Source organism: Coturnix japonica, chromosome 2, assembly GCF_001577835.2.
Source record: "Coturnix japonica isolate 7356 chromosome 2, Coturnix japonica 2.1, whole genome shotgun sequence".
In the NCBI taxonomy this organism is placed as follows: Eukaryota; Metazoa; Chordata; class Aves; order Galliformes; family Phasianidae; genus Coturnix; species Coturnix japonica.
Window position 1 is genome coordinate 93463866 of NC_029517.1, and position 25193 is coordinate 93489058.

The window sequence follows — 25193 nt, forward strand, 5'->3', positions numbered from 1 at the left end:
CTCCTTTCATTGTTTGCTGCATCTACCAAGTATTGTAAGTATTTGTCCACCACTGGTTCTTTGAAGAGATGGAGAAATTTTGACTCTATTCAGAACTGCGCAGTGTTATGTTAATTTCCACATTACCTGCCTTCGTGAGCTGATGGGACAACAGCCTTAAATATGTTTGCCATCACAGGTGGTCTCAAAGCTCAGGAGACTTTCAAAGGTTTTTGTGCTCTCCTAACTCATACACAGAAGGAGCTAAGAAATCCTTCTACCAGTGGCAATTATTGCATGCATTCATTTCCATCCCTTCCCCCTCCATTTTCTTTTTCTCAAGGAGAAGGAGCAGCTCTACTCTTGAGCTAAGCAGTCTACTAGCAATCAGTGACAACTTTCCTGAATTTGACTCAAATAAATATTACAGCGTAGGTGACTCTGGACTCTGGGTTTTCAGGGACATCTTTATGTCTGATTGCAGATGATAATGCTCCTTACTGCCATGGGGCAGTTGCAGTTGCTCAGGACACTGATGGTACCTGATACATGCCATCAAAGTCATCTCTAGGATGAAGCAGCTCCAGTCCTGAAGCTTTTCCTTAAAGCAGTGCTTTTCTCCAACTATCCTGACAGTATTAACTGAACTCCCTCCATTTCACCACTTCTCCTATAGTGGAAGGTCAAAACTGGGCACAGTCTTTCAGATGCTGTCCAACAAGTGCTGCTTAAAGCAGAGCAACTGCTTTCACTGAAAGCATTACTGCACTCCTGTAAGCAATGCCCAAGATGCTGCTGGCCTTACTTTCTGTCAGTGTGCACTGTGGATTCACACAGTGAATCCACCAGTACCCCATATCCTCTGAGGCAGAGCTGATCCCCAAGCAGCCAGTCCCCAGCCTCCTTTTCTGCCTTTCATGTCCGTGACGGTCTGAATAGCTCATTTTAGTAACTGGCTGGAGCTGACTTGGCTTGAGATTCTCTGGACTAGATGTAACATCCGGCAAAAATACCCAAAGCAAATTTCATCCACTCCAGCAGGATATTTTGTACCATCGGCTGAAAACAGAAACCGGCCAGGATTGCGACCATGTCTTCTGAAGATATATTTCTAATGGCAGAACCCTTTATCACTCCAGACATACTCTGAAAATTATTGCGATCCAGACTGAATATGAATCAACGGTCATTAAATCTTGCATTCTGAGTACAAGAGGCCAGATGATAGATTTTGCCAAGGTCTTTCCAATACTTGCTGGAATGTAATGACTCTTTAGGCTCTTTTGAGTGATGCATGTCACATTCTGCACATATAAAAATGCACGAGCACTCCATGTGATCGTACCAAACCTCTGAGGGTTTCTTTGGCTCTTCAGTTGCTGAGCTCAGATCCACGAGTGGGACACAGCACTTCGTTTTTCGGCTTGCATGGAATTGCTGACTTGTTTAATTTAAGAATTATTGGTGGGATTTTCAGAAGGGCCTTAAGTGACTTATGAACATAAGCCCCATTGAAAGTCGAATCCTACTTTCCATAAATATCGACCATATTTCTTCTGGTAAAATGTTTCTGGCTCAAGGGCCTCCTGCCAAAAACAACCTGTCTCCATTTCTAGACAACTTCACCCTGCATTTTTGATATGTGAAATGTCCCTGCAGAGCAGAGCATTGCAGGCCAGGAAATGAGTGTGGAAACAAAAGGAACGTAGGAAGCACCGTGGCCACGTCTGACCTGGGGGACAAGACATGGTGGGCAGTGGCTGGGCTGTGAGTGCAGCCTCCCTGGGCCTCCAGCCAGGAAACAGTGCACAGGCAGGAGCAGGAGGACCCACCTTCATTTTTTTTCCTCATAGACAGATATCTGTCTCTAGGGAAAACAACTCAGAGGCAACTAAATCTGTCAGTCACAGACTATGTTTCTCTGACTGGTTTCCATTGTCTGTCACCCAGGAAGCAGATTAGCTGCTGGGCAAAGAGTGTGAGCAGTGAGAAACTGGGGACAAAGAGACCTGTAGCTAAAACATGGAGGAGAAGGTAGAACATCCTATTTCCTTTCTCTTGCTCCTATCTTAACCAGCAGTTCACTTGGACATCTGATCCTTTCCCTTGCACACATGGGTTGTTTACCATTTCTCTGACCACTGTACCAGATTTCCTGAGGGACTTGAATGCCCAGACCAAATACACCATTGACTCTTTAAAGCAAACAGAAATTCAGGATAAGCAGGATGAGGTAGTATCTCTAAAGGGAAATGTTACTGCTTCATCAATTGGAAAAGCAAATGTTTGCCAGTGTCCTTCTGCAATCAGGATCTCATCAGTATGGGTATTCCTTATGGCCATCATCAATTTCCCTGCCTTGGGCAGGAAGGAGTTTGCTACAGCACTGCAGTACCTTACACCTTTAAAACAGATGGGTACCAGTTCCAAAATACTTTTAATGTTGCCTCAACTTGGACTTATTCAAACATCTAGAGACTCAAAGTGGCTTCTCACTTCAAAAAAAGGTAGGTCCATACCTTGGAATGCACGTACTGTGACAACAAGGCATTTAACACACAAATAGTAGCAAATGAAACAAATAGGAAAACTGCCATCACTATGGATAGGCATGGTGCTTGTAAAGACTGATTAAAACATGGTAGGCTTTTTGGGATATGATAGACTATCTAGAGGTGTGTATAGAGGAGATTTGAGCTGGGTCTTAAGCTCTGGTCTTCTTATCATTCCTATGGAGGACCTGAATGGAAGATGCTATAGCTTCTTCTGGAGTGAGTATTCCCTTACAGAGAAAATAAGGATGCAATAATGAGGGAGAAAAGAGAATATGAGCCCCCTCTGTATCACCTGCAGACTGAGTCTGGGTTTCCTAACTCAGAAGTGGCTACCTATGGGATCTGTTCCCACCTTGTTATAAGTAAAAGGCCACCCAAGAGGCTGATAAGTTCAGGTTCTCTTGGTGTGGAAGAAGGAAAAAAAATCTTAAGAAAGAAATAACAAAAATAATAATAGTAATAAAAAAATTCATCTTTCCTCAGCTTCTGTTTTATTTTTTGGAGGAGCAGTATACTCAGTTTCTGTTATACTTTCTTAACAGATACCAGGAGACTTTTTAAAGGTTATTTTTGGAACCACTACTTCTCACTCTTTCCTGAAGCCCTGGTCAGGTCAGTGACACTAAGGAACGTCTGTTTGTACCAGACGAGCTCTGCCTCTCAACCTCTGTGTCCTGTGGAGCAGACATTGTTGCTTGAAAGATGAAATCTAGAAGGGCTTGTTTGGGGGTTCAATTTGTCTCCTTGTTTCCCCTTAGCAAGAGACCATGGCGATTAGCAACATTAATCGAGCTGCACAGAATCTCAGCCTCCCCTTCAGGGAGCTGCAGAGAGATGGATGCCAGCTGAGCTTTTCCAGGCTCTGAAATTCAAGGGCTGTAGCTCAGAGCTGGTAGCAGCAGTTGTAGGGCACGTGTGATCCTCCACCCCGGCTCAGGTGCCCACATTCTCACACGTACAGCTGTAGGGCTGGCTCTGTGCCCCAGTGTGAGCATTGCCTAATGTAAGCCACACACACACTTGCACAAGCAGTCCTGAAACCCCAGTCCTACTGGCTGAAGCAGTTGCCTATCTGGCCTCCTGTGTAGCCATGGGCACTGAGGAGTGCAAGAGGGGCAGGATCTCATATTTTTTCATCTCAGATTGCTTTGATCTTAAACCTGTAACCTGGGGGAGGAATACTCAGGCAGTTCCCTCTTGTGTCCCATATTTTTAATGTTTAGTGGGAGATTTCAGTAAGACGCTAATTCTTGGTTTCCCTCTTGCATGATCAGTGTTGTGAGAGAGTCTGCCTATGGAAGTTTACCACCTGCTTTCCAAGTGTGCATCTGAGACAAGCCTATGAACCACTTCCTCAGACTGATGAAGATCTCACCAAACAAATTCCACCACCTCAGTGGGATGAAGGCCCTTCTCCTGATCTGGTTCTTCCAGGGTCACCTTTTGGTGGTAGCATCTGCTCTGAGGATTGGGGGATCATGCAGAAGTGGTATCACCTGGATGGCAGCTGTGGGAGCATGAACTTGTCTTCATGCACTCAAGGGATGCCCATTTCTGTGTGGCTATGAACAGCCCACTGTTAGCAGCAGGTGGGATGGAGACACCATGCCTACAATGCTCAAGCTCTATCAGCAACTGGTTATTTTATTTATTTGTAGTTGCAGCCTTAGAAAGTCTGGAAAGGGTTTTTCATGCTAAATACATGCTAAGTACATTTCAGCCTAGATCCACATTCACAGAGTAATCTGCTGGTTGCTCCTTGCCACAGAATGTCACACTCTGTTTACAGGAGGCAACAAACACCTACTATAATCATGGAGCTTGCATAAATGTTTTATACATAAGCAAATGCCATAGGTGGCCAAATGCTAGCGAATGCCTAAACACACATGTTCCCAAGCCATTCAAGATAGTTAATGGCAGTGACTTGATAACAAGTGATTGGAGAGATAAAACAGAAGGGCAACCTTTGGGCCAATGCAACGTCTGGTCACAAAGTGCCACCTCATTATACTTCAGTATGTACCCAATCACTGAGTCATGGAAATGTTTGCATTGGAAGGGACTTTTAAAGGTCATCTACTCTAACAGCCCTGCAATGGACAGGGACATCTACAGTTACATCAGGTTGCTCAGAGCCTCATCCAGACTGAACTTGAGTGCCTCCAGGGATGGGGCACATACCTGTGTGGGATGTACCCTACTGACCCTTGCTCCTCCCAAGCTGGATTTTGCAGAAGAAACAGCTCTGCCACTTCAAAGTCACTACAGTTAGTATGGACCTACATTTGCAATTGTTCTTCTGAAGTGACCATGCTCTAGCAAAGCCATCTGAGCTGGAAGCCCTGCCTTACATATCTTTCAGCCTACTCTGCACAATATCCAGGCATTATAGGTATCAGGGTACCAAAACCTGAGTGTTTCAGAGAATCTAATGTTGCTTTTCTTTTTGGCTTCTCTGAAATGTGTTTAAGTCAACACCACAGATTTTAAACTAGAGTGAGGAGTATCTACTGAGTTTTTGTTACAGTACTGAACATGGGTTTTCTTACTTCTGGTCCAGTCTTCGAGAGAATGTATCCTGATCCAACAGTTATAAATTATGTGGACCTGTTTATAGAGATGCTTACACAATGTTCATTAACTGTAATTACTTATCATATATCAAAGCAGCTGCAGTGTGGAAGAGGTCTACTAAATGGTTGCCATTATTCAGAGATGCAGCCAGCACAGGTTTCCAAAGAAAGACCCAACATAAATGCCTACCAAAGAGATTCCCCCATGAAAGCAAGCAATGGGAATATAATTCTGCTTCTGGCAACCCCACTCCAGCCCCCACTACCCCTGTAGATGTAGGTGCCATTAGCATGACAGGGTGGAAGAGGAATTTCAGCATGAAGTGTGGCAGAGGTGAGCTGGAAAAGGGACACATTACACATCCCCCGCACCTCCAGCCCTCCTCACCCAGTTCCCTCCTGCCTCTAGCAAATATTATTTCCTTTGGCTTCAGTGTGTGGGTGCTGACAAAACGCAGACCTACAGCAATGTTTTTTCCACTTGGGGAGATAAGAAGGCTTGAATTAAGCCTTCCCTGTTGATATTTGCACTGTGTCGTGTTTGTTTCTTATTTTTGTGTAACTTCCAGCTCTGCTCGTTCAAATGCATTTACTTCTCCTGCTCACACAGCAGCAGCTCACTGTTGTCAGCTTCTTGCTTCTGTCACTGCTGGCTGTGTGGAGACTGTTCTTTACTCCACATCAAAAGCACTTTGGAGCTCATATCCTTAAATCTTCATCAGCTAGCTGTGCTTATACTGCTTCAATACAGACAAAGAAGCCCTTAATTATTTCATTTTAAATTTAATCTTGTCATAGAATCACAGAGTATCCTGAGTTGGAAGGGACCTATAAGAATTGTCAAGCCCTTGTGATTCAGTCTATTTTCCCAACTCACCGTTAGTTGCCTGGATAAAGCCACAAGCTGTACTTGCATTATCCTAGAACCAGAAGAACATGAGAACAACACTGTCTTGGCCAGACAAAAGGTCTGTGTGTGCAGCCTGTCTGTGCTCATTGGTGAGTGACTGCTTCTGCCACCTGCAGCTCCTGGGTCAGCAATGTGATCCTTCCAGATTGAATTCTTGGTCATAACATTCTATGAATTTTCCCAATGATTTTTTTTTTTTTTTTCAACCCACTGACTGTTAAGTTTCTGCTCTGCCCTGTGTCAAGGAGCTTCACAGCACAGCCAGATTTTGGATGGAGAAGTACCTCTTTTTGTCTGTGTCAAACCTGTTAATGTGATGTTCCTTCACTGAAATATTAGCACTGTGCTGTAGTGCTTATGCCTCCATAAACTAAGAAAGAGAAAAAAAAAATGTTAATCATTTTAGAGAGAAAAATAAAGTGGCCCATAATGAACATGTCAAGTGTAAATCACAAATCAAAGCTGACAGTTGAATGTCTGAAAACCTGATGTTGCAATTTTTCCCTTTTCTTTAAGACTTTTGAACAAATCTTTGGGGGCTGGCAACATCTGAAAGTGCTTAGGTGAAAGTGGCATGAAAAGGTGTGATCAAAGCCATTTTCTTAGCAGACATAAAAATCATAACCTATCTGATTTAAAATAGGGTAAGCAAAACCCAACTTGCCTGCTGGAGAAGTTTCCATTGAAACTAGTTGTAGCTATCATGAGGCTCAAGAAGCATGCTTGGGACGCTGGAGATTTGGATCTAAAGCGAACCCTTACCAACAGGCATTTAAATACGCTAGAGACTTGGAGTCTTGCAATGTTATGATGTTATGTATATGAAGAAAACTCATTTTAAATTATGCAGTCTGATGTTAGGATGAAGTTAAACTGCATACAAAATAATAAATTTCATTATCGGTTAAAAAATCACCCCGCATTTTAAAGAGATGTTCATAGGCATCTAGCAATGTAGGTTAAAAGAGGAAGAAAAAAAACCCAACTTTTTAGCAAGGTACAAAATAATGTGTTTAGCTTCAGGCATTCTTTAAACTGCCTCTTCTTTAGGAAGTGAGCACAGATGTGTGAGGTTCCTGATTTAGTTCCAAGCCAATACTCTTAATTAACTTCAAATTGTTTAAATATATAACATCTCAGCACAAGGAAGATGCATCCTGGGGGTGCACTGTGCTGCACTCAGGTGCCCCTTGTTCTGCAAACTACTGTGGTGTTCCATCTTATGTCCCACTTTGGCAAATTGTTTCTGTGCGTGTGCCTGTGTGCTCTTTGGGCACATAAATAAAGCTAGAAGGGTGTTTGCACTGGGAGGGGTGGCTGGGAAAATAGATACAGACATTGTTTAAAGCTTGGAAAGAACATTTAGTCATTAATTTGAATAAAGTCACATTTAGTCACATTAACCTGGGTATGTCTAGGTAAAGGAGACTGCTACTTATGAAAGACATGGGGGCTCTGGATGAGAGAGGTTGGCCCTAGAGAATAGAAATGGAGGGTAAATAGGCAAGGAGCAGGCAGAGGAGACTGAGCTTGGCTGAGCCAACGGATGTGTTCTAGTGGTGCGTAAAAAGGAAGCAAAGAAGAAAAATTATTCTTAATGTTTTCAGTATTTCTTGCTACATTGTACTGGTACAATACCACTATTACTCCAGTACCTTCAGGAGAGTTGCTCATAGCTGTAAGTGCTATATGTGAATGGCCAACCAATCCTCCAGTTTCCAACTACTGTTTTTGGACTACCCACAAGGTAAAAACCTAAGGATATCATCATTCTGAATGCCACACTTTGAGGAGATCCCCAAGCTTGAAGCTAGACATCCAAATCTGGATTGCTGTGCCAGGGTGGTATGATACTATTAGTAAGTTCTAAGTTAATTAGTCCTTGAAAGTGGCTGTACTAACCCAACTATGTGGCTCTGGAGGTTTAATACAGTGTTTCTGCATTGGACTGTATTGTGTCTTACCTTGTGGTCTCACCTTTTAAACCAAAGAGAGATTCATCCTCCCTTTATACCCACTGTGTAGCAGGGGTGGACTGCTGGATTTTGATGGGAAGAATGCTCAGTGCTGCTCAGAAATGACCTCTTTCACTTATTGAGGAGCATGAGAAAGACCATGGGAGTGAAAGGAGATGGCCCTGGCAGAGGTCTGCAGTTGAGGGCCTGAAAGAGTGAAAAAACAGGTCATGTATTTTCAGCTGTGGGGCTAAATGAACAGGCTCAAAAGAAACAAAAAGAAGAATATCTTCATGCAACGTGTAGCAAAGAAACAAAACCTGTGTGTGCTGGACATCTATAAAGGTGCAAGAAGCAAATTCTATGAATAAAGAAAAAGTTGCTCAAAGCTGCCACTTTGGGCAAAAGAAGTTCTGGGGCGAGAAATTCAAGGCCAGGAAACTACAGCAAAATGTTACTGTACCACTGCCCTAACCTTGCACTTTCCCCCACTTACCTGCTGCTGAACAATGCTGCTGTCAGACCCCTGCATGAGGTGAACCTCAAAATAATGGGCCTCAGTTGAAAATATTCAGCCAGTGGACACGTTTGAAAAAGATGGACTTACCAGGACCAGGACAAGAACAATAAAAATAATGCAAATTGGGTGACTTTTGGTGTAGGGGTTTGTCTACAGTGCAGAAGAAATGCATGCCACCAGTTCCTAGATTACACTGAGAACAGCAAATAACATCATACACAAAAGAGGCTCAGAGACAATACATTTCTTAGATAAGCATTTAGGCTATCTATCTTGGATCAGATTTGGCAAGAGCAGAAAGGCAATTTCTATACCAAGACAATGAGTATCTCACTGTGAGTAAAATGAAAGACAGTTCAAGCATGTGTTGTCACAGATACATTAGCACAAGCATATCTATCCTCAACAAAATCTCTTGATTAGTAACACTAAATGCATCAAAAAGCATCTAGAAGGGAAAAAAAACACTTGGTTAAAACTGTGGTGCTGTGTACTGAGTGCACTGATAGATACCTCTCAGGCTTTTGAAGCTGCACTTCATCCCTATGCTAAAATTCAGGAGAGAATAATCAGCAATCACTCCCTCAGAAAAGGTTTGAAGGTTTTCAGATCAGCTCCTGCCTTCCTAAGCCTGACAGGAGCCAGCCCAGAGAAAACGTGTGCGTTAAATAAATGTGGGTAATATTACAGAGTCATTCGTATGTTCATGCACTCCTTTGAACAACAAAGTGAGCCAGAAATCTAATGAACAAACAGTTGAATATAACCTCTGGATAACCCTTTAATCTTTTCCATTCCCCTTGAATGTCTGAGGAGAGAACACGAGGAGACAGCAGATTGAAGGAGCCTGACCAAGGGAGCGACTGGCGGACAGTGAGGCATGGATGTTTCGTTTGTTTGCAAATTTTTGCAATTAAGGAAGTGTTGAAAGATTCTGAAAACATGCTATCATTGAGAGAAGAGAGGCTCTTAGGATTTAAAAGTCCGATGATCTGTAAACAGAATAAAAGACTGAATGACTTTGGTTGGTGATAAGTCAAGAGTTTAATTCAGACTTCCTCCCAAAACAACGTTAAAAACATGAGCTGTCATTCTTGAGCAGTCATTCTTCTGACAATGCCCCAGCCACGGCCTGAGAATACCAAAGCAACACATACCATAACAACAGGGCACTGTTTAGAGGAGCTCTAAAACCCCACCTGGTCCCCCCAGTGTTGTCAGAAGAGTAAGAAGTGCTGAAGGAGAAAGGAGATAGACCCACAGTGAGCAGAGAAAAAAGACTCTGGGGTTATATATATAACCCTTATATATATATAACCCTTATATATATATAACCTTATATATATATATATATATATAAGGTTAATAACCTTCATGGGTTATTACCATGAAGGGGAAGAAGAAGTAAGAAAAAAAATCAACTGTTTGTGAGGAAAAGTTGTGAATAAAGCTGGAAGATTTACAAAGGACCCACCAGAAGCTAACAGGTAATAAAAAATATGATCTTTAATTTTAGGTCAGAAAATCAAATTAAGCCAAACAGTAAAGATGGCTGGAAATAGAATAGGTCAAAGGATGGAATGTATCAGTGTGAAATCTTAAGTAGGTTAAACAAGAACAATGGCCTAGACTCCACGTCAAATGCAGGTTCACAAATATAATTAAGAAAATCAAAACTGTCCTCTGTCAATTATTAAACAGTTGAAGGATAGAGAGTAGTGAGGGGAAAGAAAGAATGGCAGTGAAGAAACAAGGAGAAATCTAATCATTGCTTTCTGCAAGAAGTAGGAATGACTCCAAAAGATGCGTATTTCACTGAAATAAAGTATCCTACCACATCCTTTGACTTTTAGATTCTGCAGATCTCATTTGCTGCAAAAAGTGGTTTTGCTTCTGCTCATCCTCTGTCCCTTGCTTACACAGAAGAGCACACCTTGTCTTGTGAAGGTGCTGCTGTACAATGTCTATACAACAACTTGATCTTACCAAAGCAGTTGATTCAACATTGTGGTATCATTTTGTTACTGAACCTTTATCCACTTTTCTGAACAAATGCATCATTAGTTCCATAAACAAGGAGGTACAAGGCTGAGTGAGATCAAACACCTAGAAAGGGCACAAAAACAAGAGGAGATCATGAGACTGGGGACTTCTACAGAGATTTGGTGTAAGCAACACCACAGTCTGTATGGGCAGCATATTTAAAATTGTTATCATCTTGGATCTGCTTTACATTTCAAATCTCTGAGCAGATCTTTGTACATCGTTCCCCACAGTCCATGCAAAGGCAGTGATTTTGTATATTGTACAGTGGGAACCCAGACCACTGAGAAAGTTAAGAGTATCGTTTCTATAACGGATTCTTCAGCATATGCTTAGAAAATAGCAACTGAGGGAAACATCAGAAAGCAGCCCATACAAGCCTGTGCCTACGTGAAATCTAGAGGTGTGCTCAAAAGGTAGGTGCACAGATAAAAATGCCTGTTAAAAAAAAAAAAAAAAAAAAAAAAAGAAGGAGAATTTTGGCTTCTCTTTCCTCCAAGTGCAATCTCTTCATTGATCACTAGGATCAGGCGCACCAGGGAAGGCAATTTGTTCATGGAGATTTTAAGGAGGGAAGGTTGGATATCAGAGGAAGTTCTTCACAGAGAGAGTGTGAGGTGCTGGAACAAGCTGCCCAGAAAGGCTGTGGATGCCCCATCCCTGGACATGTACAAATCCAGGTTGGATGGGGTCCTGGGCAGCCTGGTCAAGTATTAAATGTGGAGGCTGACAGCCCTGTCTGCGGCAGAGGGGTTGGAGATTCATGATCCTTGAGGCCCCTTCCAACCCAAACCATTCTACGATTCTATGATTCTATGATTCCAAATTGCAGTTAAGAATTAGGATACTACTGTTACAAATGATTGCTTGCTACAAAACCCGTCCGTTTTACACTTAAAAATAAATACAGATTGAAATGTCCCAATGTATTTATTTTACCCTTTAATAAACAGCATTTGTGTGATTACCATTAACCTTCCCATTCAAATGTCATTAGCTGCTAATTAAGATGTTGATATGCTGATTGTATATCTTGCAGTGGAGATGATTTGCAGGCACTTACTAGGTGTTTATCAAACTCCAGCACACGTTTTGGTTTAGCATAAGATCGGCACATTTAATTTACCGAACGCCGTCCCAGTTCTCCACTCTTTTTTTCTAATACATAACGAACAAAAGAAGGAAAAAGCATTGCAAGTTGTCAGGAGTCATCTCAGAAGAGGAGAAAGTCCAGTAAGCGAAGCAGGATGGAGCTGGTGGTGTGCCTGCAGCTTTTGCCTGTGATTTCAATAAGCCTTATTAAAAAATATCTAAAAAGATCTGACAGTATTAATAACAAAGTGAACAAGCCCTTTTAATTTGCCTACAACTTACAACGTCCCACTAGTCTAGAACGGAATATTCTGCAGCGCTAAAGGTTTGTTTTGAGCCACATACTATCACCAAGAAGTGTTCAAGTTGAGGAAAGGCAGACAGGATTCTCTGCTAGTGCAAAAGCAGCTCTGCAACACAGGGTACGTTTTCACAGGACTTTTTAATATAATTTATGAATATTTGCTTGCAACATAATTGTCTTTTCTGCTGACATTTTCAAAGCAACACTGTGATTTGTTGGGTCTCCTGAGAGTCCGAGTACAAAACTGATAATTATATTAAATATACATAGACAATAAAGAGTGTGTTTACATAACTATGCCCATAAATATCTGATTGAACAGTCATTGTTCTCAAAACCCTTTTAAGCAGCTCTCAGAGGGATCCAATTCTAATGACATGATGGTTTAAAAGATGTTGCTCAGTCTTGTTCCATATTTAATTAACTTTCCTTTTTTTAAACTTGTGATGGTGGAGACAATAACAAATAGCTCTGAAAGGAAAGCGAGCTCTGAAACACGAGTGAGACCTTGTCGGGCTTTTGTGTGCCATGCATGGCAAAAGATCTGTGCACACGGGTTGGTGGCCGGGGACCCCTCTGCTCCTGGGGGACTGCATTACTGCAGCACTCACAGCTCGCTGCTACTACTAACAACAGCAGCAACGATCATAATAATTAAAGAAATCTTCCGCATACAAACAAGGGGAGCGTCGAGGGGAGGGAAAAAGGATGCATTAAATAGAGGTGGTAAAAAAGGTCTGATCTTGTTTATTTTTATGCTGCTATAGAGCACTGAAGCAAATTCTTTAAGGAGAATGGCACATTGCCCACTAAGACGTAAAGAGCATGCGAGCATTAATTGAGCATTAGTGTATGACTGAACATGTTAAGCAGGAGTCGAGATAACATTTCCAAATCCAGGGATGGTCCTGCTCTGCGAAGCCCTTCACTTTGCCTCATCTCATCACAGCTGTAACAGCAGCACAATATTCTGTTTTCACACTCAGCTATTTTTAATTGTCGCCAATTATAATTCATTTACTTTTATGTGTCCTACTTGTCACAATATTAGCATTTGTAAGTCTTTCCCTTTGCAGGCTGTGAGAATCTGTTGTGACATCTCAATAAAGCAGGATTCAATCAAGGTGTGAATGAATTGTTAATCTTGTTATAAATAGAAGGTGCCATATGTTGGTACGGAAGGGATGTCTTTTTGTGTGTGTGTGTGTGCGCTGAGGACAGTGGTAATGAAACAAAGTGAGTGGCCATGCCAGAATTACTAATCAAAGTCTAGTCACTGAGAAGTGGAGAGGGCTCTGGCCCTTCTACACACTATTGAGGACATGAGAACTACAAGGTGTGATAGGCGGAGCCTTCAAACTATTCTTTTTTTGGGTGTTTTGTACCAAGGTTACCAAGGTTAGCAATATGACTCTTAAATCAGGGAAAGCAAGGGGTGCACTGTGCTAGGAGGGAGCTGAAGAAGTTGTGATAGATGTGCTTGGGAGTTGAAGCACGTCAAGTGTGTTGGGAAATCCAAGTTAGGTGAGAAGCTATGAAATCCTTAGTGCTGGTCAAAGCTCTTATTCTGGGGAGCTGATAACTGGTTTGTCCCAGATCATCTGTTGTTCAAATGCTCAGAGCATTCTCTCATAAATCCTGTGCTCAGATGTCTGTGTGGATTGTGTCACTTCTGCAATACACATTCCATTTTTATACTTTAGCTCTGTCGTGTTTCCTAAATGCAGGAGTGGCAAACAAGCCAAAGGACCTATCATTATATTAAAGCATCACTTACGGTAAAACTCAAGCCCACTTGAAATCTTGGGAATACAGCCAGTCTCAGAGGGAAAAGGATACCTCGTCTGTCAGTCTATCCACACAGCCTCTTGAATAGATTTATCCTTTCACACTGTGTTAAGGAGTGTATTAGGAGGAGCTCCTTTCAGCTTTTGCTGACCCAGGACCAAGAAAGTCATGCCTTAGCTGAAATGCACACATGTACAGGCAGGGAGCTGTGCCTGTTTTCCATAGGCAAGATGATCTGTCCCCACATTGCTTTTTCTAAATGCTCTCATCATTCCCCATGGAACGCTCGTTTCTCATTGGGAAGTTTAGATATCTTCAATAATCTATTTAAACAGCTATTTAGGTATCACTGAGAAACCTGTTCCTTTGGAAAGGTAAGAGGATTCCAGCACTTGATACCAGCAGCCAGCTCTTAGAAGCCATCTGGGGCTGCCTGCGGCCACAAGACCCTTCTCTTCCCTTGCACTGCACCGCAGGGACAATCGATGCATAAAGTCCTCATCACATTTGCTGCTGCTCTGTTTACTGTTACTTTATTTACATATCTAGAAATTCAACATCTTTGCGTGTTTTGCAAGCTGTCATGACATGAGACACTAGTAATATGCTCTGTTTTGCTTGCTAACATATTTTTGACATATTTTAGCTTTTGATTATAAGATTGCATCTTTCCCAGCTACCATCTGTCTCAACTCGGTGGCACTCTGGCATTTACAAAAACAGTAGGGTGTAATATTTCTTATATACTTGAACTCTACTAGAAGCATGTTATTTTCAGTCTTAACCAATATGTCACACTTTCACACATGAAGGCTGAAATGTCTTATATCCTTTAAGGTGTCTGTCAAAAATAAAGAACACATCATCACATTCAATTTGGCTGAGATGAGTAATATATTAATGAGAATAAGAATGGGAACACTTTCTGACTTATAAATAGAACTGGCATTTTACAAGCCCCGTGTACTCATGCCTGTATTTATCCTTTTGTCAGCACAAATGAGATTTTCACATGAAACCCAGGAATTTCTTTTTTGTACTTGGCAAAATATGCACAATATTCTCAAAGCTGGATTTTTAAACATGATTTCTTTCTTTCTTGTACTATCTGGCAACCTGAGACTTTCAGAGTTTACCTCTTCCTCTCTCTGCCCTCCATCTGTGGACAGTCAAAATGTGACATTCAACAAACTGGAAATCACACTTGATATCTACCCTGACAGCAATAGGCAAACAGCTCCAGCCATTCGGACTATTGTGATGTGCAGCTCTTTAACCAGTTTCCATGGGATGAATCCAGCAATTCAAGCAATAGGATACAGTATTAAAATACCTGGAAAATGTTTTATTTACTGTTCCTTTTTTGTTGTGAGCTGGTGTTGTGGGTGATATGAATAGGCAACATTAGCTTTTATCCCCTTTCTACTTCTCAGAACTGCACGCAGTCAGAGCTCAGCCAAGCTGTGAGGTCTGATGGTGCCTCCCCAGGGCCATGGTGCCAGGGAACATCATCCTGCTGCATTCACCAGCCCCAGTTCTGCTGCCCATGTTGGGAAAGGAGTGTGAGGGACGGGAGTGGGAGCAGTGCTCCCAGTGGCGGAGTAGCTGTGGTTCCCAGTAGTCAGCGCTAGACCCAACTCGATAAATAATATTGTGGATCTAATATAACTAAACACAGAAGATGCGTGGTGACTCTTCTGGCATCCAACATCATAAGTGCACAGGTAGGAAATAGTTTAAACTGTGTAAAAAGACAAACAGACTAGAAAACACTACCCTGAATCACACACTGCTTTGCGGTAGGCCAGTAGATCTGTTGCTAGCAGAACCTTTAGTTAAATGTCCAGCTATGAGAAAAGTGACCTACTGAGAGGTACAGAGGTCCTGATGCAATGGGATTCCAGATCTTGGTGGTCCTTGAGATACTAGAAGAGCAATGAGAGTAGTACTGCTTTCAAAGGGAAAAGACAAGACACAAGCATGCTCACACGTAATGGTAAACTGAATTTATTTCCTTTTGGAAAACAATTCCAGTAATCTCCAGGTTCAGATCGCAGAGTAAACATTAATAACAGTAACATACAGGTTAGTTCAACTGATTCAAGAATTTGGCCGTGTGAAATCATCAAGGAAAGTCTTGAACACTCAAAGCTTCAAATGGTATCCAGGAAAAAAAAAAAAAATTCTTTGACAATCTACATAACAACTATTGCATATATGGTAATGCTATCTGTCATATCGCAAGGCTTACAAATATATATACGGGCCTTATTCAACTGTGGGTTCCTGCTCTGTGAAAAAGAGTCTTCAGATTTTTTGCAAGAATCTTCAGCAATAAAAAATAGTCTTGGATTCATCCGTTTGTATACCAAAAGAGAGAGATTTCTAGACTGAAGTTGAAATGAAAGGAAGGCCAGACAGAGCTGTATTGGAACATAGCTATTATTTTCTCCCTCCTCCTTGAAAACGACACTCGTTCTTCAGCTATTTTTCCCCCTCGTCCACTGTTATTATTATTTTAATCCTTCTTGAATAGGCCCAAGTCCACTTGTCTTTATAAGACCATTTTAGTATCAGACAACATAATACATGTGCAACACTTTATATACAGGAAGTCTATCCGGTGCTCAAAAGTTCAAACACATGAACATCCAACAGTTTCGATAATACAAGTTTTATGGTACAATACAATGTTTCTGAATAATATACATTAACAATGAAAGTTTCGTGCAAAGAGTAAAACGTGTTCCCTTTTTGTGCCACAAAGATTCCTCCAGAAGAGATGGGCCTTGCACTAACTGCTATGCTGGGTCATCGTATGATTCTGTAATGAAAACAAAAGAGACAGCTTAGTCACAGGATAGGCATTTCTACCAACATCACACAAAATAATGCGCTGTAAAGAGAAGACGACTGACCCCTCCCTGTTTTAAAGCAGACAGAAGAAGCATCGTTATCAAAGAGAAGAGCTTTTCCCAGCTGTTTCAGCTGCTTTTCTCTCCATAGGTCACCAGGAAGGCAACGCATTGCATTTGTGTAGGTTTGGGCTGACCCACCCTGGGGACACTGGGAAAACCAGCCCCATGGTTGTGGTGTCCGCTTACACGTGGCTGGCGGTTTATATGTTATGCAAATGAAAAATGCATTTCTCAGAAATGTCCTTGCTGTTTATAAGCAAAAAAAAAAAAAAAAAAAAAAAAAAAAGAAAAAAAAAAAAAAAAAAAAAAAAAAAAAAAAAGAACAGCGCTTCCTAGACTGTGGCATCACTTCAGAAGTTTTATTACATTAAAACCTATTTCCCACTTAAATAGCATAGCACAATGTATTCCACAAAGAGTGTAGGCAGCATTTTGTGCCTAGAAGGGAGCTCAAAGGCTGATGTGAAAACAGGAGGGTTGCCACAGCCCTTCAATCAGCCACCAGAACCCACAGATACTTTTCCTCAACTGAATGCAGTGCTTTATGTGAGGCAGCACGACATGGAGCCTGAAGATCTCCTTTCCTCTACTAGCAATGAACAAATGTGGCAGCAAACACAACTTCCATGCCCTTGTCCTAATCGAATTGACCACTTCTAGGGATGAGATGCTATTTCAGTGCCTTCATGGGCCCAGGTCCTACACAAACATTGATCTAAGAGCAAGGAACCAATCCAATGCACATTAAGCCTGCTCTAATATAAACTGGATGCACAGGAAAACAAAGTCTGTGAATGCCACTTCACAGACAACAGCACTGCTACTGATTGGTGATGAACTTTGCACATTTTTAATCCAGGCCAGATTTGGGCCAGTGATTCAGAGGGGAAGGGTGTCACATCCCATAATCCGGTCCCTGCACATGCAGTCCCCCTGCTCTTCTTTATCAGCCCAGTCTGTCTTTCAACCCCCTTAGGTCTCTTCCAGATGAACCTGTTCCCTGAAGGCTGTCAGAATTCTCAGTGAATTGCCTATCTATCTACTAGAGAATACCCTTCAGAGCCACCCATGGAAAGAGCCATAAAGGCAGCCTAGGCAAAACAAATGTGAAATGCAGGGTGACTGCAGGCCGGTCTGATCGCTCCCCCTGCCTTTTTCTTTCTCTCTGCCTAAAACTGCGCACACACACAAACAATAGTTCATGGGACATTTGGCAAGCAAAGGATCTTACAGTAAGACTGTGGAATTTTTAATGTAGTGCCATTCTTGAGATTAAAGGAAAATGACCCAGTGACACTCAGAGATGCAATTTCCAGATGTGAATACAAAATGATTTAATGCTGATGGCAGGCATTCCAGACCGTCCGAGGCCAGAGAGTGTTAAACAAATACACTCTACTGCTCGATTTCATCTAGCTTCTTATCCTTCCCATAGTCATCTCAAAATGCTGCAAAGCAATAACAATACACTGCAGACTAAAACGTCGGCTGCTCTCAGATAATGGGCTCTGACTTGAAACCACAAAAGCAAGGAAATTAAGAGTTAAGCCTGAAAGTCGGCACTTCAGTCATCCTGTTGTGCCCATTTATTGCAGAACTTATAGCATAACACCATGAGCTTATAGAGACCCTGCAGTACATGGAAACCATGGGACAGGTTAAATATGGGGTGGTAGCCTGAATGCTGATTTCTCCTTTGCTCCCGAGTAGGTGAAGTCATCTGCCAGTTGTTACTTTGCAGGGTGATGTTTGGGGGTGCCTTTCGTTTCCAGTCTGCTGAGTGTGTAAGCATGTCAGTCGTTTCCATTTTTCTTTCTTTCCACTGACTGAACCGTGCAGGATCAGTGTGGGGCCAGATAAACAGTTGCATGTGAAGCAGCCAAAAGGTGTTTTAGTAGTGTAGGCACAACTCAGGCTGCAGTGATATTTTTGATTAAAATATAAAAAGGCCTAAATGTGATAACCTGAAGCCCAGTATAGGGACAGACTTGCCCCTGCTCTCAGTGTCATAGCTCCCATGCCCTGGTTCGAATCAGGATTTTCTCGATACACTGAAGAAGCAGGAGAAGAAAACAAACATCAGGAAGCGCTTTGAGCAGCTTGGGTCCTAAAAAGACAACTCTACTTACTGTAAACAGTCAAAACACAATACACTTTCCAAAGTAATCAAGGCTCTCCATATGTGAGGGACGAGGGAGAAATACCTATTTGGCTAAGTGGCAAAAAAACACAAAGTAGAAGCACTTCAGAAGCATAACATTGACAAGATGAGTGGGCGAAGGATGGGAGGAGAGAGATAAGAAAAGGAAGAAAATTCTGTAATCCCACCGAGAGCCATATTCCACTCCACCAAAAGCCATCTATTGGAGACCCCACGTCTAAGTGACTGAAAATTGCAAACATTAATCCCAGTTATGAACTGCTGTTGTTTTTACGAGGGGTGTTGTGTTTAAAAATTTAGGGCACAAAATCCTCCTCCATTATCTCGCTGTGGCGCTCGCTCTTCCTCGCAGTGGTGAGCTTCTGCCTGCCTGGCAGTGGGTGGGGAAGGCAGAATATGGAGCTCCTGCCAGCAGGGACGTAGCAGGGACATGGCAGCATGGGCACACAAGGAGAGCAAGGAATGGCATGGAGATCCCCTGTGTGGCTCTGCGAGCACACTGCCCCTTCTCTGACGGTATGCTGTGAGCTTGGAACATGCCATCATCAGAAACTTGAAAACAGCTTGCCCGAGTGAAAAGGAATCAGTGCATCCACTTGCCAAAGAGAAGTCATTTAACTAAACAGAGAAGGTATCGCACACTCTCATACTCCATATCCCCCATATTTCATTGTGCAGAAGTGTGTCTGTTTAATTACGAAGTACTCTTCCTGTGAAGCAAAAGTTTTGATTTCCTACTCAAGCAATGGAGAGAGAAAATATTTTTTATTAACATAATCCTTTCTGGACCTCAGGAATGGCTATGTTAATACTTCCAAGAGCTACGATTTCACAAGGAGAACTGCGTTTGCAAATAAGCAAAAAAGCTTTGCATTCACAAAATGGAGGAACAGTGATCAGGCATCAGAGCAGCCAGGAAACCTCTCACCTCCACCACTTCTCTGTGTTGGTGTTATTTGGAAAGCAAGTAGAACCTAAATTCAAAGCATTTTTCAGTCAAAAGAAAATCTTTAGTTGCATTTGTCCTGTTCCTGTATCTATTCATTAGAATCCAGAATAGCAACTGTTACGTCAGCTGGTGTAATATTATACACCATGACTGCTCTGGATGAAAATCCCTTAAATATCCATGTTGTTAGTTTGAAGAGGCTAGAAAAGATGCATGAATTTCATTATAACACTGCCTAGAATGATTTTCTCTGGGAAAAAAAAAAAAAAAAAAGAAGAAGTAAAGAAAAGAAAAAAAGAAAAGAATGTAAAAGGTTTCTTTGCAGAAATGCTCAAGACAAAAGAGGCAGTACTTTTGTTGTTTGGTGCACATCTTTGTGTTCCAGAAAGAGCACGAGATGTATTAGCTGGCAGACCATTCCCACCCACAGCATCAAAACTAGAGAAGAAAAAATACCCACAGATAACCACAGACTCACTATACCATTAGTATCTTTAACATGAACTGCAGTTGAATTCAGTATAATGAGACCCATGATCTTAGGACTAGATGAAGAAAGACATGACTGTACCTGACAAACAGTGCAAAGAGGGCTCAAGTGCAGAAATATAAAATTAAATGTGGATGCTTTATTTCAACAGATGGTAACAGTACCAAAGCAGCATGTTATTTTTTCCTTAGTTCAAGAACACAAACATGAGTAATCAATCATCACTGATTAAGTAATTATGGTACCCTACATGTTATCGCTTATCTGGAATCCTTTATCTGTGTACATTATGGATCATATTGTATTTTTTTGCATTCAAGAACAAAACATAACAAAAAATCCCCAACCCCCTTGTGCTGCAATACAGTACCAGGTTGTAAAACAGAACTCTACATTACTATCAGCCTTTAAGCACTACATTTTTTTTTCTCTTTTTTTAACAATAGCAATTGGTTTCCAACAGGCTGGATAATAAGTCTTTTGACCTGCATTCTTCTCTGACCCATTAAGGTCACCCCTGTGCTCGGGCATAAAGCTGACTTAGGAAATGCCTGCAAGTCCTGCATTTCATCTCCTGCCCACTCAAAATAAAGCTTTCTTTAAATGTGTCTGTACGGGTCCCCAAAGACCAAGGAGGCATCCCTGTAGTGGGCAATGGAGGGACAGAAGCTTCTGCCTTTATTAATGAATGCAGACCATTATGAGTCTGGCTGGCTCCTGCACTGTTCCCAGAAGCATATACTGTACGTGACTTAAAATGCTAGAATATTGACACAAAGCGAGCTGGGCACCCCTAAGGAAAATTACTCCTTGGATATAATGTAGGCTCGTAACAGCTATTAGAGTACAAAATAAAACCCTCCGGGATCAAACTGACATATACCGCATTCTACCTACTCCTCAAACATTAGAAGAATTTCTTTGTGAAGGCATTCTCAAGGACAGCATTAAACTGACTTTTGTAGCAATCTGCACCAGCTTTTTGGCTTACAGCTTTTAGTACTAAATCTCTAGTTTGAATCAATATAAGTACTATATCTTCCACATTAATCAATACATTTGGTTCAATACACGTTCTATTAAATTATACTTTCTAATCGAGATTTTCTGCTACTCTTCCCTTCTTTTTATTCCAAACTTCCTACTCTGTACCACACTTTTCAAGCTCTCTGCAGCTAATAAGAGGATGCTGGATTTTCCAGAGCTGAAGGGGAAGGAAGAAAGGCTGGTGGAAAAGGCCAGACTAGCAAAACCTTAACTGTAGCAGTAATGACCAAACCAAAATTCAGTTTCACAGCATCAACATGGTTTCCAGAGCTTCAGACTGATGCTTTGTCACTGAACTGGGTGCCATGATATAGGACTTATTCTCTAGAAAGCTCTGCATTGAGAAGTGGTGACATAGTATGTTGTGTGGAAAGGGGCATGGGGAGGAAGGAATGTGAGTAGAGTGAACAAATGAAACTTGTTCAGACATAACTAAAACTTCTAGAAAAATCTCAGGAAAGGCTGATTTTTCTACCCTTTCTTCAAACTTGTGGTGTTTCAGTGCAGGTGCAGTTTCTTGTCAGTGTCCCATTGCACTGTGACAAACTTCTTTCCTGGTAAACCATAACATCATTATATACAAGCCTAAACGGATGAGATATTTAGATTTGTGAGATAGTAAGATTAAATACATCCTATAAATTAAGATGTAAAAAGATAGTATTTTTTTTTCCAAGTCCTTGAGGATATCTGAAACATTCCACACCAGTGTTAGGTTTGGTTGAAATGCGGTTGTTCTTCATACGCAGAGAATATGAAATGTAATGTCAAAAAGGAACACACACATTGCAGGCATTTGCCACTGTCTAACAGATCAGAAACATTGCACTGATGTTCCTTGCTTGCAGTTTCTCTTTTTTTTTTGTCTCCAAATAATCACTGTGAATCTGCAGAGAAACTGTTGCCTTTCCTTTTGACATTTAACATCAACCTACTCAGCTCACAATAGCATCCTATAATCCTTTCTCGATGACACTATGTCACTATTAAAGAAAAAGGTGAAATAGCATAATAAAAGAGAAGAACAAGAACTCATAGAATTTAAAGACAGAAAAGACCCATTAGGGCGTTTTCTCCACCCATCTTGCCAGCATTGGATTATTGCCTATAGTGTAATTTCAAGTGTTTTGCCCAGTCCAATTTTAATTAGAGCTCCCAATGCTCCTCCTGGGAGGCTGTTTCACAGCTTCACAGACCTCAGGGTTAGGATTTTTTTCCCTGATGTTCATTCCAGGAGAGGAAGAGGCTCAGCCAGCTCCAAATCACACATGAAACCAAATCTGCATAGTCAGGAGCTGATTTCAGTAGAATATTTGGGCCATTTCAAAGCATCTGAAAGCAGTAAACACGCTTTCAATGCCTCAAAACATTAAGGCCCCAGCTCCTCTGCTATTGCAGGCAATAAAGATGATTCTGTTATGCAGGCTTTTCAGATTGTTCTGCAATACAGGTGAATGAGTAGTACTGGTGGGATTCAGCAGTGCTCCCACACAATCCTCTCCACAGCACACCTCCACTAAATATATTAAAAGAAGGTTTTAAACCTGCTACAGGGACATATCTAGGTCCATTCTATGCGACAATCCTTAGCTGTACTGACAGAACAACTATGTGTGTTTTTCACATAGGTGAAATACAAAGAGCAACTGCAGTTGAAGCTCATCATTAGATGATGTGGCTGTAGATTATTTCCCCTAGCGAGTCCCTCCCTTCCTTTCATAAAATACAAACCACAAGAAATTAATTTTTTTGTATCTGAAATCTAGGAACGGACAGATGTTTCTAACATGCTTTTAGGAATTACACTACTTCTGACACAAATGTGAATATATGTTCAGAAATCAGTGGTCACACTTATCCTGAGTGAATGAGGGAGCTGGAAAACAGATAAAGCCAAATGGAGATTCTGATATTCTAGAGAGAAGAGAAAATGCTCCAGCAAGGTGTGCCTGCCACCAGTACCTTCAGTGATGCAGAGCAGCTGACGGAGCAGGAGGAACATTGATGAACATTTAAATGCACTGAGGTGGGCATAGAGTTTTGTCCAGACCCATTCTGATCACCAATACAGGCCTAACAATACACAATTTCTGAAACTTGAGATTCCCAAGGAAGGAAACATTTGATCTGAACTAAAATAGAGCCATTTCCACTACAAAGAAGGGGTTAAATCCCAAGAGAAGCTATGCGCTCATAAATATCACTTGTCTATGCATAAATACCACTTATGTGGGGCGAGTTGACGTTTTTGCCTTTGAGAAACAGCTCTGTTCTCAGACACCAGGGCCACTTGAATGGTCATCTTAGGTCACGAGTGACCGCAGCTGACAAAGACAGTTTAAGAAAGTCTGCACTGAGCTGTGGATATTTGTATGAATTAGTTCACCTAAGCTATGTGAGCTGATATTATATTAACATCTCTGAGACAACATGACCACTAATCAGATTGTTCACTTAATCACATTTAAGTAAAAGTCCCAGTATTCTGGGTCTTCTACTCAAATGTTGCCAGCTGGACCTGAGAAAACTAAATCAGAAAAAACCCTCTAAGGGATGCTCTCAGGGATCCAAACAGAAAATAAAAACCAATCAAACAAAACCCAGATACTGACTTTTCTCCAGAGACTTACATTAAGTCACTAGTAAAACACTAGTGATGCCTTTTTTGGGGGATGGATTACTATATGTATATATACTATATACTATTACTATACTATATGTATATAAATACATATATCACAAATCTTACGTATGGAAAATAATGACATATTTCTAGTTACAGCAATAAGACCTTCATCACTGTCATCAGAAGTGAATAGAGGCAAATAAAAGCGCCTCTTCCCCATCCTTGCCCCTTAATAGGAGAATTAAGGGGCTTAACCAGGAGCCCTTGCCACAAATCAGAGTAGCTCCAAGGTAGCTTTAACCTACAGTGCCAGGTAATACCCTTCCACAAGCTTCCCTTAGACTATTAGAGGTTTACTGAAAGGCAATGCAACTAACAACTACATTTTCCATTCCGTGCAAAGTGTATCTGAATGTGTGTGCAAGACTACCGCTATAAATGACAAAATGATGGTGATGGGGAGAGAGGGAAGCAGTTAGAACAGGCATACAGCAATCCACCAAAACTGGGAAAAACAGCCCTGTTCCCTCAAGTCATGGAGAAGCTGTATTGCTCATCAGGACCCAGGCCTAAGTCTTGTTTGCAGCAAAACAATGTTTTTGTGATACTACAGTTGCTTGAAAGGAATACACAGGTGTCCTACCCCAGTAAGAAAATTGTTCACTAAGTGGGAATAAAAGCTTAAATAAAAAAGACAGAAAGAGGCACTTCTGAGAAGTTTATCAGAAGTCTTATTACTTTAGGAGATGATTATGATTATCCTGGTATAAATTAAGAGAAACTCCACTGAAATCAAGGGAATTACAAGATAGGGACAAGTATGAAGAGAGCCAGGCTTGCAAAATTTGAAACAAATGAATACTGCTCATGTCCCCGTTGCTTCTTGCTCAGCCTCTGCATAGGGACAGGTCTTTCCACTACATCAGACATCAGACACAGACAGGCAAAGAGCAAGCAGAACCGAAAGCTGAATGAATCCTGGTTTATCAGCAGCTGAGGCACAGCAGAGTAGCAGGGGACACAAAGCTTTGATAGGCAATACCGCCTAATCAGATGTTCAGGGATTAAATCACTGTTTCACAAACAGATGTGTTCATCGGCAAGTTGTTGCTCTGCTTTAGGGTTTTTCTTTGCTATGTTAGATTTATCATCCTGGTGCTTTCTAAACTACAACATCTGTGAATAAGTTTAGGTTTGACCTCCCTCCCACTTTACATCCACAAGTGGTACTCCTACGTTGTGCTCTAATTTTGGATTCCTTCAAGAGAAATAAATATGTG

The 25193-nt window shown here is 41.4% G+C and overlaps 1 protein-coding gene across 8 annotated transcripts in view; it reads right to left on the bottom strand.

Moving 5' to 3' along the window:
• Positions 1–15713: 15713 nt before the first annotated feature.
• ZNF521 (zinc finger protein 521) overlaps positions 15714–25193 on the bottom strand; it is a 241373-nt gene continuing 231893 nt past the window's right edge. For all 8 annotated transcript variants that reach the window (XM_015855477.2, XM_015855470.2, XM_015855474.2 and 5 more), the window contains one exon: positions 15714–16546. In XM_015855477.2, the coding sequence (XP_015710963.2) occupies positions 16517–16546 (30 nt within the window). In that variant the 3' untranslated portion in view covers positions 15714–16516. The remainder of the gene's footprint in view (positions 16547–25193) is intronic.